General features: G+C 31.3%; 1 protein-coding gene across 2 annotated transcripts in view; it reads left to right on the forward strand.

The window, feature by feature from the left end:
- Positions 1–14,599, forward strand: part of LOC134696638 (syntaxin-binding protein 4-like) — a 48,324-nt gene extending 33,725 nt beyond the window's left edge. For both annotated transcript variants that reach the window (XM_063558551.1, XM_063558552.1), the window contains exons 12-20: positions 723–850; positions 1,903–1,995; positions 3,800–3,865; positions 5,130–5,294; positions 8,302–8,418; positions 8,791–8,837; positions 12,196–12,329; positions 12,714–12,771; positions 13,661–14,599. In XM_063558551.1, the coding sequence (XP_063414621.1) occupies positions 723–850; positions 1,903–1,995; positions 3,800–3,865; positions 5,130–5,294; positions 8,302–8,418; positions 8,791–8,837; positions 12,196–12,329; positions 12,714–12,771; positions 13,661–13,778 (926 nt within the window). In that variant the 3' untranslated portion in view covers positions 13,779–14,599. The remainder of the gene's footprint in view (positions 1–722; positions 851–1,902; positions 1,996–3,799; positions 3,866–5,129; positions 5,295–8,301; positions 8,419–8,790; positions 8,838–12,195; positions 12,330–12,713; positions 12,772–13,660) is intronic.
- The last annotated feature ends 938 nt before the right edge of the window (positions 14,600–15,537 follow it).

The following is a 15,537-nucleotide window of genomic DNA, read 5'->3' on the forward strand; positions in this document are numbered from 1 at the left end:
AATATATAACTTCTAATTTTACACTCAAATTAGTCAATTAGGTGTATTAACACCGAGAGTCGACCCCTAGAGTTAAGTGTGAATGTTCTATGGACATGAATATGTGATGAGAAATAATCACCGGAAATAACATATTAAACTTAACATTAGAGTGTGAATGATCTTTTCAATGAGTTTTTGTAGATGAGGAAATATTAATAATTGAAAAATAGGATTAACACCTTGGTTTAAAGTGTGAATAATCTTGTTAAGGAATTTTAAGTTATATTTTGGTATATGAATGAAAATAAGACTTCGCTCCTTGGTATTAATATGAATGAAAATAAGAATTCACTCCTTGGTATTTTAAAGTGTGAACGATTCCTTCTATATCGGGGAATATACGAACAAAACTAGGACGAATCAATGTTTGAGAAATCTCAATAAAATGATGACCTATTTAGCAATGCTGGTAAACTTTAAAAAAAAAAAAAAAAAAAAAAAAAAGCACTAAGGTTATGTGATGGTATATCTTTATCTTAAATGACGTCAAGTCAGCTAGACTGGGCAGAGACCCAAAACAATGTTTGCAGACTGGCCAGCTTTATAAATTTTAAGAAGGTTACAGTCAACATGAATATATATATTTTTGCCCTGAAAAAGTATTGTAATAAATAAAACATGTGAGAGGAATTGTGTCAGACATGACAGTTTGAAAATGGTTTAAAAACTTTTCATTTTAGATTTTGTTGTGATTGCCAAGGAAGTATTCCGTCATGAGTTAGAAGAGCGGAACATTACAACAGGGGCTATGTTATTTGCTGCCAGTGATCTGACTGATTTAGTTGATCCACCCCCTTTCAGACCTGAGGTAACACAATAAAAATACCATCTAGTTTTTTTTAGAATAGATAATAGATGATGAATCTAGTGAAAAAAGTAAAAAAATAGAGAAACCTTGCATGCAATGTCAACAAAAAAAATCAACTGTTAAAAATTACAGACTGAAGCTCCATCTATCTATCAGGCCCGTAGCCAGGGGGGAGGGGGGGCAGTTATTTGATGAATTTGACTTTAACAGTCACAATTTGAACAGAATGTTGACTTTAACTGCTAATTTGGTTTCAAGAAGGAGAGGGGGGGGGGGGTCGTTTTAACCCCCCCTGGCTACGGATATGTCTATTGATTGCTAATGTCAGTCTTAATTACAATGCTTGAGGAAACATTTATACTAATAAAGCAAGCATGCCCACAGAACCTCTTAACTACAAGCATTAAGAAAAGCTCTAATTAGAATATGTCACAGACAACCATTTCTTACAAGATGCATAGTAAGATTAGACTATTGTCAAACTGTTTGAAGAAAAAAATCAGTTACTTAATTTTTGATACTCCCACTTACGTAATGGTATTCTGTTATTGGTCTGTTCGACTGTCTGTCCCTGGTCAACATGTTGGACATTAACTCAAAAAGGCTTTTACAAATTTGCATAAAACTTTGGTGAATTGTTTATATCTATATTGAAATGAGCTCCCTTTCGATTTTTATAAATTTTAGATTTAAAGTTTCCAAGTTACATGGTTTTACTCATAAAAAAGGGGTGATTTTCCAGTTTTCAGACAGTAACTCAAAAAACGCTTCTAGCATTTCTCATGAAACTTTGGTGAATTGTTTATATGTATTGATGTAAGCTCCCTTTTGATTCTCAAAAATTTCTGATATGACAATAAGAAGTAATTGAACTTGATTCTTTGAAAATGTGATGTGCATATAATGCCCAGCTATTTATATGATTAAAGCTAAGTTAAACACTGATATGATTTGGATACTTCTCAGTACAAAAAGCTTGCTGAAGACTTGCATAATGTCAGTGATTTGATTTCATATGTCACTATAAAAATGTTTATGAACTTTTTTTCTAGATGAGTAACATAACAGACATTCCAGAAAAAGAAGATATTGAATCTCTTCGTCTTGAAAGGGATCAGTTGAGAGATGAAGTTCAAAGGTTAAAGGTAAGGTTGTGTATTGAATCTCTTCGTCTTGAAAGGGATCAGTTGAGAGATGAAGTTCAAAGGTTAAAGGTAAGGTTGTGTATTGAATCTCTTCGCCTTGAAAGGGATCAGTCTTGAAAGGGATCAGTTGAGAGATGAAGTTCAAAGGTTAAAGGTAAGGTTGTGTATTGAATCTCTTCGTCTTGAAAGGGATCAGTTGAGAGATGAAGTTCAAAGGTTAAAGGTAAGATTGTGTATTGAATCTCTGTCTTGAAAGGGATCAGTTGAGAGATGAAGTTCAAAAGTTAAAGGTAAGGTTGTGTATTGAATCTCTTCGCCTTGAAAGGGATCAGTTGAGAGATGAAGTTCAAAGGTGAAAGGTAAGGTTGTGCATTTTAAGTACTCTGTTACAACAGTCTTCAAATCTATAGAATGATAAGTCATTGAATATTACTTCTTAAAACATTTTGTTTCATATACACAAGTAAAGTTCACTCAAGCTTGTATCTAATCGACGATTGAAAAATATCACACAAGAATTGCAGTGTAACTTAAAGTCACTAAGTTTGTATTTCCTTTTGAATTCCATAAATAAAAATACATATTTGTAATTGAAAAATCCTATTTGTACTTTTGCAATTTTTGAAAAATGGACAAAAATGCTAGATTGATTATTGCGATGATAGGAAAATCTGCATACAGATATATTTTTAAAATAAAGCAATGCGAGTTCTTATTATTGCGATACTCACTAAGTCACATTATTTATATTGATAAAAACCTCACAATACATTCTGAATTAACAGTATATGATTAATTATTGCAACTTAAGGGGGCTCGCAGGTCTAAATCATTTTTTTTTATTTAATATAGGATTTCTCTATATTTTTCTATAAACGAACTTTATCTTATTCTAAATAGAAAAATGAAATAAAAAAATGGGGTCACCGTTCATTTACGCTCACTATCTGCATTCGAAAGAAGCATACATTTTTGTTAATGTCCTTTTTTTCTGTTGAACTAATAGGAGAAATTTTGGTTTTATCGAAATAAAAAAAGAACTAAATTAAAAAATCGCTTAAATTTTACAATTATTTGGTTTATGTACAGCTTATTCGAAAACAACAATAAAAAATATAGGTCACCGATGAGTTAAAAAAGATATTTCAATTTTAATGCCAAAAAAATGGTGTTTTTGCACCAAAGGGAGATAATTTGGAGCTTTTTCAGTGACATCAACATTTTGAAAGTCACCTGGAGCCAACACGAATTGATTTTTTGGAATGATTTTTGGATCATATGATAAAGTAACACCTATTTAAGGTAGTAAATAAAATTTGTACAGAAAAATTAAAGTTTATTTTTTTTCGTAAAATCTTATACCCGCGAGCCTCCTTAAAAGACATTAAAGACAACAACACCCATCAATTACTGCATGGTGAATAATGTATTGCGGTCAACAGGTTTGCAAGCAAGCATGGCGTCTTGAGGACAATTACAATATTGAAAAATTACAGTGAAGTATAGATTCTGTGGTTGTGCGGTTCACAGAATTTAAAGTCATAATGAATGAAGTCTTGACGATGTTAATTGCTACTTAGTGAAATCAAAATTTAAAAACGCTCATTTACATCACATTATTAGTTTTCCTTTAATTTTATCAATTTTGTTTCAAATCAACTTTGTAAATTTTTAAAGGCAAAATTATAAGTAATAAATTTTAAAGGCTAATTATAAGTGTCAAGAACTAATGGATTATCATTAAGTTAGTTGTTCAGTAGTTGAGGAAGAATCTAATAAAATATGTAATTTTTGTACATTTAAGAATGCTTTAAGTGAAAAAGACCACTACCAAACTGTTGCTGAAGGAGAGTTGGCCAGAATTAAAAAGGTGAATATATTCATTCATACTTCCTCGCATATTATTTATTTAATAAAAAATTTTCAAATGAGCAAAATGACTCTTGATTTTTATGCCCCACCTACGATAGTAGAGGGGCATTATGTTTTCTGGCCTGTGGCTACGTTCGTTCGTTCGTTTGTCCGTCCGTTCGTTCATTCGTTGGCAGGTTAAAGTTTTTGGTTACGGTAGTTTTTGATTAAGATGAAGTCCAATCAACTTGAAACTTAGTACATTTGTTGCTTATGATATGATCTTTCTAATTTTAAAGCCAAATTAGACTTTTGACCCCAAATTCATGGTCAACTGAACATATAAAATGAAAGTGGGATTTTGAGGTTAAAGTTTTTGGTCACGGTAGTTTTTGATGAAGCTGAAGTCCAATAAACTTGAAACTTAGTACACTTGATGCTTATAATATGAAATTTCTAATTTTAAAGTCAAATTAAACTTTTGACCCCAATTTCAAGGTCCATGGAACATGGAAAATGATAGTGCGAGTGGGGCATCCGTGTACTTTGGACACATTCTTGTTTAGCTTTGTTTTCGCAACAGTTGAGGATATTTCACAATGTGTTCTTCATTTCATAATAACATGTCACATGTCAACTTAGGTCAAGTTATTCTGCTTTTAACAGAATCAAAGCAAACTTTCTTTTGGTTTTTTTCCAAGGAAACATCCAGTTATTCTATTATGAGTGTGGAGACAAGCAACTCTTTGAGAACTGTTTTTAAAAGATCTATTACTTTGAATTCATCCATTTTCATGTTTTTTTTATTTCTTGATTGTCAATCTCTGCATAAAAAGCCTATAGAAAAATCAATTCCTTGAACAGTTTAGTCATATGAAACCTCAAATTTAAAAAAAATGACCCATTTTATAACAAATAGTACGTGTACGGTCCAACCGTTTGAGTGTTTTCAAAAAATATGCATACAGTCCAAATACTCATACGGTCTGTAACATATACATGCATTGGTTCAAGAATTGGATAAAACATTATTTTTCACCTGTCACTTGTTTCATATGACTTTTAATTTGTGGTTCATTGGTATCCAACAAATAATAATGAAACCACAGTATGTAATAAATGATAGCATCTAACACCACTTCCTGAGGTTATAAATTCTACAGTGAATGTGCATGTTATCCATGTTGGGAATAAGTCAGGTTTTTGGTAAGCAACTAGTTGGTGTTGATAGGAATGTGGCAAGTTTCTTGTACAGTTTGACATTATTCATTTTTTATTACTAGAGAGCTATAGGAGCAGTTGATGAAACCAGGTCACTCAGAGACAAAGTACAGCTAGCTGAACAAGCTCAGAGGGCTGCGAGAAGTATGGAACAGGATTATGAGGAGGTTGTCCAGTTATTGGAGAAAGAAATTGCAAAACTAAAGCAACAGTTACGATTTCAAGGGGTAAGTTTATATATAATAATGTGTAGCTTCCTCCATGGTACATGTATACACTACACATATTTTAATCATTAATAGTGTTAAATTAATTTATCATTCTTAAAACAGTTTTGACCTGTAGAACAAATTTTCACACCAAGTTCCACTGTTCCTCCAGAAATTGGTTTCTGTTCTCTAACTTTAGTTTGCCTCAATCAAATGTTAGGATGCTTATACATCATGCTTATTAATATAAGACATACACCAAGTTTCAATGTTGGTGGCATCACTGTTAAAGTTCTCTAGATATATCCTTTTGTTACGTTACATCTATATGCAAGAGGGAGCATCGTCTGTGTCCAATGGGATTTAATGCCAAATCGCATTGGCAACTGCTAGAAAAAAAATCAACAAAATTCAATCATAATAGGCCCAAGACCACAATTAATGACCCCGCTTTTCGTTGTACACGAATATAGTTCCTTTTAATTAGAGTGTATTTTTCCTTAATTTTTTTTCTTTCCTTTCCTCACTCATTCCTTAAATCTTTTTGGGTGGAAATGAAAGAAGAGAGGTCAAATAAATTTTTGGATGTTGTATTTTAACTGATTTTGATATGGAATGAGTGATTAGGCCAAGTGCAAAAAGGTGATATTTGCAGTTTTTGGAACATCTCTTGACTTGCCAATAGGGGTATGGATGTGTATTGGCTAAATTTGTAAAAGTCATTGCTTCAATCTTTCTGAATTTTGGATATATATTTGGACTAGGACTATACATTACACACACAAAAAATTTGACAAAAGTGCATGGTGCAATTTTTTTAATGATGCAAAAGGTTATAAAGAACTGATAGAGGAATTAATTGTGGTCTGTGGCCTAAGAGGTGCATTTCAGCAAATTTTGAATTTTTACTTTGGCATCAGTTCTGAATGATCTATTGGTATTGATTTGTCAAACTATATGAGAAGAAATGATTTTCACTTTCATTTGATAGAAATTTTATGAAAAAGTCACTTTTCAGGTTAAATGCCCAAAATGTAGCTTTTTCACTTTTTTCACTATTTTTTCAAAAACTGCATGCTTTATTTCTCTCTGACAGTTTTTTTCTGATATCTATTTGTGTTTGTGGTATTTATTTCAGTTGTTTAACTTATTTGTGAACTCTGAACACAAAAAAAAGTGGATAAAAACATAAAAAGAGTGCAAAATGTGCTGTTTTAATAGTCTAAGTCTAACGGTCAGTATAAGCAGCAGGTGAAATGTGAAGTTCTATGCACTTAAAAGTTGTATTCCAAAACAGATTGCACTGAACCTACATCAAAAACACTTATTACTGGTTGCTTAACCATTTCTGTGTCACAGACTACCTTTACTTTCTTCTGTTGGATAGCTAGGGGTTAAAATATTGGCCTTTTGAGGCTGAAATTTCTTTCAGTTTTTAAACAGTAAAGTTAATAAACTTTGCATCAGACCATACTGTCTACATATATAGTTGAAAGTGATAGTCTTGTTACATCCAGGCTCCATGTTTTATCATATCTGAGCACAGATTTTAGCAAAAAGAAGAATATCTCCATCTCCCATATCATTTATATGCTTTTAAATATGCAAATGTGGGGAACGGCCTAAACTGGCAACCTGTTTTTTTAAGCATAACATTGCTAAAGACCATTTTATCCACATGTGTTATGCTATTTGAAACTTATATTTCCATTAAAAGTACATTTATAACCTGTTTAAGTTTTTTTGATAACTTAACAACTTCAGAAAATTGTGGTAAGTGAAAATTTTTACATTTGATATAAGGCCTCACCCTAATTGAAAACCTCTATTTTTTGGCACAGGCTCATATAAAATTAACTTCTGGCCATTTTTCATAAGTCTGATACATGAAGTATGCTTTCTGTTGCTTTGAATAGATGTTAACTTATACATACAGACATTAAAAAGTGTTAGTTTTGGTATCTTTTGGTTTTTAGAAGCTCAAATTTGATAGTTTTAATTGTTCTATTTCAACGCCACAATTCAGCACCCAAAGTTCAGATATAAAAAATGCCACATTTTTTTTATTTGGTATCATATGGCTTTGAAACTTTGTAACCTGTTTTATAATATATTAGGCTTGAATCATGCCAAGTTTTATTAGAATTGGTCAAGTTTTAGGCCCCTAATAGGCCCAAGACCACAATTAATGACCCCGCTTTTCGTTGTACACGAATATAGTTCCTTTTAATTAGAGTGTATTTTTCCTTAATTTTTTTTCTTTCCTTTCCTCACTCATTCCTTAAATCTTTTTGGGTGGAAATGAAAGAAGAGAGGTCAAATAAATTTTTGGATGTTGTATTTTAACTGATTTTGATATGGAATGAGTGATTAGGCCAAGTGCAAAAAGGTGATATTTGCAGTTTTCGGAACATCTCTTGACTTGCCAATAGGGGTATGGATGTGTATTGGCTAAATTTGTAAAAGTCATTGCTTCAATCTTTCTGAATTTTGGATATATATTTGGACTAGGACTATACATTACACACACAAAAAATTTGACAAAAGTGCATGGTGCAATTTTTTTAATGATGCAAAAGGTTATAAAGAACTGATAGAGGAATTAATTGTGGTCTGTGGCCAAGACATGAAATTATGCATCTGCTATTTTGATAATTAATTTAAATAGACATAGGAAGATGTGGTGTGAGTGCCAGTGAGACAACTCTCCATCCAAATAACTATTTATAAAAGTAAATCATTATAGGTCAATGTATGGCCTTCAACATGGAACCTTGGCTCACACTGAACAATAAGCTATAAAGGGCCCCAAAAACTATTCAAACGGGAAAAATCAAGTCTAATCTATATAAAAAAACAGAAACCAGAACATGTATAAATTACGTAAACAAATGTCAACTACTGTACATCAGTTCATTTTTTTCCCTCAAGATTCATTAGAATCAGTGCTACAGAAGATAAAAATCTACAGTTTATGAAACCTTTGATTATTTTCTGTAAAAGAGCATTGTAAATATTTTGACAGGAAGTTAATCCAGCTACACAACAAAAGATAGCAGTGTTGACCTGTCAGCTGAGAAAGTCAGAAGCAGGCAGGAAGACATATGAAGTGGCTACAGAAAAGTTGTTACAGTTTGCAGAGGTTTATTTTTGTGATATTTATATATTTCAATATTTGGGGACATAATTTTATTATTTCCAAAACCTAAATACTTGGGATTATCTCCCTTTGTTAAACAACTTCTGTTTTTGTGTTGGATAAAGATGATGAATGAGAATACAGATTTAATCATATTTCTAATATAAGTTGTTTGTTTTGTTTATCCCTAAATAAAGTTCAATTGGGAAATCTTATATTTAAGGAAGAATAGGGTATTATAAAGAGTCAGAAATAAGAAACGGGGAACATAAAACTAGCAAAACTTCTCAGCTTTGAAATTGCAAAATTTGATCTAAGCTCAATTAAGTAATTTGTTTGGTGTGGCATTTAATTTAATTATTTATTTTTTGGCAGAATGTACATGAAATAATGACAGGAGGCAGTAATGTGTTGTCTATTAGGTATGTAAAAAGTACAACAATTCTATGGAAATTGTATGATATAAAAAAAGAAGATGTGGTATGATTGCCAATGACACAACTGTTTACAAGAGACCAAACAGACACAGACATTAACAACTATAGGTCACTGTATGGCCTTCAACAATGAGTAAAACCCATACGGCATAGTCACCTATTAAAGGCCCGGATATGACAATGTAAAACAATTCAAATGAGAAAACTAATGGTCTTATTTATATAGAAAATGAACGAAAAACAAATATGTAACACATTTATAAACAAACGACATTTGCTGAAAAACAGGCGCCTGACTTGGGACAGGCACATACATGTCTTGTGTTCACAGAACCACTGCTATGTTTCTGTGCTTGCAGTTTTTTAACCACTCGCACATGGTTTTGGTACAGGAGTCAGACCAAAGACAATTTTAAAACAACTTGGACCACTTTATAAGACAATTCTGACCATTAAAAAAAATGTTTGGTCCATATAGTGACACTTTTTAATCAGTTATACAGGTTTGAAATGTTTTTCAAACTGGCAAGAAGTGTATTCAAAAAGTATTTTAAGAAGTGTACTGTTCATTCAAAAATGTTTGCGCAATGATAAAAACATCGCAATAATTTCTGAATTTACAGTATTTTAAAAATTGTCAAAGTTTATTTTGAATAAGCCCAAGTTGCCTTGGTCTGACTTGTCTTTTGTCTTATTGGTCATATATTCTTGGTGGAATTTGTAATTTATGGATTTGCCAAAATATGTATACATGTCTTTAGAAAATATAAACTTCATTGTTGTTAAAGTGTACCCACAAAATCCATGAGACTTGTTATCTAACCAATAATGAATTCACAAATGGAAATGGGGAATGTGTCAAAAATACAACAACCCGACCTAAGAAAAAACAACAGCAGAAGGTCACTAACAGGTCTTCAATGTAGCGAGAAATTCCCTCATCCGGAGGCGTCCTTCAGCTTGTTCCTAAACAAATATATACTAGTTCAGTGATAATGAATACTACTAAGCAAGTCGATGTAACAGCTTAAGGATGTTTGCTCCTCTACTTTTTCAATTTTTGTCCGATTTTCGGAATCCTCTGGTTTTATCCATGTATCTATCAACATTTAAAAAAATTGCCCACTAACCCCTATTTTTCTTTTCATATTTTTAGCTCACCTGACCTGAAAGGTCAAGTGAGTTTTTCTCATCACTTGGCGTCCGTCTTTCGTAAAGTTTTTCAAAAATCTTCTCCTCTGAAACTACTGGGCCAAATTTAACCAAACTTGGCCACAATCATCCTTGGGGTATCTAGTTTAAAAAATGTGTCCGGTGACCTGGCCATCCAACCAAGATGGCCGCCATGGCTAAAAATAGAACACAGGGGGTAAAATGTATATTTTGGCTTATATCTTTGAAACCAAAACATTTAGAGCAAATCTGACAATGGGTAAAATTGTTGATCAGGTCAAGATCTATCTGCCCTGAAATTTTCAGATGAATCGTCAACCTGTTGTTGGGTTGCTGCCCCTGAATTGGTTATTTTAAGGAAATTTTGCAGTTTTTATACCTTATCTTGAATACTATTATAGATAGAGATAAACTGTAAACAGCAATAATGTTCAGCAAAGTAATACCTACAAATAAGTCATCATGACCAAAATTGTCAGTCAACCCCTTAAGGGCATACGATACAGTTTTGAACCTGTATTTACAAGTTGATGAAAATTTGCATATAGGCTATTTTTTACCTGATTAAATCAAATATGTAATAAAAAATATACCTTCATGTGCTACTTTTTGGGTAAAATGGGGTCGAAATTTTGTATATTTGCACAAAATTAAGATTTGTGGCCGCAATTTCTTTTTCATAAGAAAGACATAACTTTTTTGTTATGAAAGATAAACACGAATTGTTTTTTGTTAAATAATCAGTAATTTCTATATTTTATAAGTATCATAAAAAAATATGCGAAAAAAATAACTCATATTTAATCAAATGTTTATGAATTAAGTCAAAAACATCATTTTTTACTGCATGTTTATCAAAATTAAAAAAAATTCCTCTATTTACAGTTTTATAAAATTTGGGTCACATAATCTCCCTGCCAAATGAAACAAATTGCCGTTTTGAAAAATAGGGGTCCATGAACTCGTTTTCAAATTAAATCAGTTTGAATGATAAAAATCAGTCGAAAAATGCATCTTTTCCCGATATGTCACAGTTTGACGTCGCGAAAAATAACATTTTACGTTAGCAACGTCATTACCTTCCCTGTAACTGTATCGTATGCCCTTAAGGAGTTATTGCCCTTTATAGTCATTTTTTAACAACTTTTTGTCATTTTTTGTAATTTGTACAAAAATCTTCTTCTCTGAAACTACTGGGCCAAATCTAACCAAACTTTGCCACAATTATCATTGTGGTATATAGTTTAAAAAATTTGTCCAAAGACCCAGCCTTCCAAACAATATGGCCGACATGTCTAAAATTTGAACATAGTGGTAAAATGCAGTTTTTGATTTATATCTTTGAAACTAAGACATTTAGCACAAATCATTCAAGATTTAAATGTCCATCAGAATAAGATCTATCCCCTCACAAATTTTCAGATGAATCCGACAACTCATTGTTGTGTTGCTGCCCCAAAATTGGTAATTTTAAGGAAATTTTGCAGTTTTTGGTTATTATCTTGAATACTGTTATAGATAGAGATAAACTGTAAACAGCAATAATGTTCAGCAAAGTAAGATCTACGAATAAGTCAGCATGATCAAAATTGTTAGAGGACCCCTTAAGGAGTTATTGCCCTTCATAGTCAATATTGAACAACTTTTTGTCATTTTTGTAACTCGTACAAAAATCTTCTTTCCTAAAACTATGGGCCAAATTTAACCAAACTTGGCCACAATCATTACTAGGGTATCTATTTAAAAAAAAAGTGTCTAATGACCCCACCTACCAACCAAGATGACTGACATTAGTAAATACTGTAACAGGTGAGCGACACAGGCTCTTGAGAGCCTCTAGTTATTACATATTATTTTAAAAGCTATATTTCAAAATCTTATGAAATCCTTGTTATTTTTTCATAGTTTTTTAAACAAAAAAGGTGCCAATGTTAAGTGAAAGAAAAATCTAGAGAGAATTATTTCCTGCCAAATTTTCAACGGCTTTTATCTTAAAAACAAGCACACGGACCCTCAATTTTTTTCTGCTTTTTTTGTTTCTTCATTTATATACTTTCAATTTATAACAGTCTTTTAAAAAGCATGTTATTTTTAAACTGAGTAGCGAACATCCTTTATAATAAATATAAATATATTATCAATATATATAATGTATTTTATCAATTTGTAGACAGCAAGGTGAAGTCGCTAGAGGAAACAAACCCCCTGCTTATCTAAGTAAACATAAAAAGTTATCACCAAAGACAATAGCTGCTGAAGCCAAAGAAGTTGTTTGTGCTGTGAGATCTATTATTGAAGCTGAACGTAAGTAAAGCACAAATACACATAAATCCTTTATAAAAAGATTTCTAAATAATCTCATTAAATATACAAAGCTTTATAATTTATTTTGCTGATTTGCTTTTTATCTACATACAACTCATCAGGGGCGCTCAAATTAAAACAGTTTGAAGATTGAAAAAAATATAAAAGTTATGGCGCATTAAAAAAATTCTGAATAGGTGTGGGAAATACATGTACAACTAAGACAGTTTTTACCTGGAAATAGTAAAACCCTAGTGTTTCGAATACTTAGTAGTTCAGCATTTTGTATACAGTTAATTAACATAAAGTTAACATGGCCATATTAAAAAAACATCAAAGTTTAATGTGCACTAATTTACAAAAGGCATCAACTCTGTGTTTCAGCTTTACCGTATGGTTGGGAAGAAGCCTATACTGCTGATGGCATGAAGTATTACCTAAAGTAAGTACAAGTGGTAATTTGTCATTTCAGAAACTAGAGGATTATGGGTAATTTCATTGTTTACACCCCAAAATGAAAATTTATCACACATCATTGGTTGAATTACCATTGGTTAGATTGTTGTAAGCCAATCACAATGTTTTGGAATCTAGTGGATCATGGGTAATTTAATTGTGTGTATCCCAAAATTAAAACTATATCATCAGGTCATTGGTTAAATTCCAAAAATTGTTTGCGGTGAAGGGAACTTTTGTCTAATTATTTGAATAATTACCATTTTGATCCTGATTTCAGGGCTGAACTCAACATCAACTTAAGATAGTACAATCACAGCATAGTGTCGTATGGACAGATATTCTAGAATTTTCACGGTACACTGAACATAGAAAATGAAAGTTCAGATGGGGCATCCTTGTACTAGGGACACATTCTTGTTCTCTGACCTATGCTTTCTTTTTTGTATTTTCTACAGAAATTTTTTGTATGGGGGTACTGTGGATTCATTTATATTAGTGGGTTCCAATTTTTGTGGATTGAGGAAAACTTACTTTTTTTGTGGATATTTGAATTTGTGGTTTTGCTGAAGTCTGCACATAACCTTATAGAAAATTGCTAATTTGTTGAACACTAAATTTCGTGGTTTAGCTATAATCATGAAATCCACGGAAATTGGTATCCAACGAATAATAATGAATCCACAGTATTCAAAAAGTAAAATCACAAGAATACTGAACTCCGAGGAAAATTCAAAACAGAAAGTCCTTAATCAAAAGGTAAAATCAAAGGATAAAACACACCAAATGAATGGACAACGACTGTCATATCCTGACTTGGTACAGGCATTTTCAAATGTAAAATGTAGCTTAAAACTGTTTATATTATTTTTCAGCCATTCAACACAGATTACGACCTGGTCTCATCCTAGATCTGGTGTACAGCAATTTGCTACCATACAGGTTAGCAAGAACAAAGAAGAACAAACAGAACTGAAGCATACAGCATCATGATAATAGACATTTTATTGTATGTGTGTGTTTCAAGCAAGGATATGATTATATTGCTAGCAATTGTTTTGAATTCCAAATATTGTGAATTTTAAGATTAAAATATCTTTAAATATTGTGAATTTTAAGATTAAAATATCTTTTAGATGTATAGAGGGATAAGTTAGACATATATATATGTGTACTACCTGCTAGATAATATATATCTTCACATGTAAGGAATCTTAACGATTTGAATACTGTAAACCAACTTATTTTTTGCTGATACTTTATTTCGCGTTTATCCCCTCTATACCACTTGGCGGCGATTTAATTTCGCAATGTTCTTATTTATAATATGTAGTTCCATAAGGCAAGATCCGAGTTTTACAAATTCACGACGATTTATATTTGTATTTTTTTTCTACTCGCGAAAGATGCAAAAATAAATTGCTCGCGAAAATTAGTTGGTTTACAGTTATTTAAGCAGAATATTAATAGAATTTCTCAGTCTGCACCATTAACCACTAGTCCAATACCCTAGATTAGGAAAACACTTTTTGGGACTAATAAGTTGTTTCAAAATCTGTTTAGAAAAATATCAGAATATTGGACTAGTCTTTGGAAAAATATGTGGTGCAGACTGTATTTTAATATTGATAAGATAAATTGTATGGTCCCCTCATTAATATTATATCTGGTTATTTTAGAAAAATTGAAATTGCTAATTGTTGTGTACAGTGAACAGGCATTTATTGTGATTAAATCTGTTTTTTTAATGTCTAGTTAGTGTGATATGAAATAATATCAATTGACTACTTTGGCATAGTGTTGACCTTTTTTTGGGGGGGGGGGGGGGGTTCATAGGATACATCAAATTTAAAATCAGAAATATAGGAAAAGTCAGATTTAAAATATAAATACAGGAAAAGTAAAATTTAAAATATCAATATAGAAAAAAGTAAAAATTTAAAATATCAATACAATGTATAGGAAATGTCAAATTTTGAAATTTGAATATAGGAAATGTAAGATTTGAAATAAGAATTTACTCAAAAGCAAATTAATATAAAAGATTTAAAATCTTATTTTTTCAACAACTTTTGAACTTATTTGTGTACTACTAAACATTTTTAGATTTTAACCCCTAAAATAGATTTCATGGCAGTTTTCTATTGGTAGATTTTAACTTTTAGGTTTTAATGTATAATATGTCTTCAAGATATAAATGATTTAAAACTAAAACTCCAGTGAAAATGTCTGCTTGTATAGTATCGCCATATGAGAGTCAAAATATTGATATCAACGATATTGGTTTATTCTTACAAAATTATTATTAACGACATGTTTTAACTTTTAAGACTAACTTATTGATAATTTGATATACACGTAAGAATTCTTATTGATCTTGCATTGAACGTAGTAAGTTTACAAGAAAGAATATAAATTATCAGATTAAAATTTTGTTTCATTTACCATTGCTTCAAAAATATTAGTTATGTACGTGCCATTTAAAGACAATCATTTGTATTTGCCAAAAAGTATTGGGTACCGTAATGCTGTTCCGTTTAAAAATGTTCATGGGTTCTAAATGCTAAGGGTGATTTAAACATTTATTATATCAGCGGAATGGAAGGCACTTTGTTACAGTCCTATGATAAAAGAAGAAATAGTCCAAAATAATTTAAATATAGAATTATTCATAATAGTAAAATTCTATAGAATACACGTTAGATGCAGATGGATATATGAATGAATAGAAATATAAACATTTTGTCCCCAT

Source organism: Mytilus trossulus, chromosome 14, assembly GCF_036588685.1.
Source record: "Mytilus trossulus isolate FHL-02 chromosome 14, PNRI_Mtr1.1.1.hap1, whole genome shotgun sequence".
In the NCBI taxonomy this organism is placed as follows: domain Eukaryota; kingdom Metazoa; phylum Mollusca; class Bivalvia; order Mytilida; family Mytilidae; genus Mytilus; species Mytilus trossulus.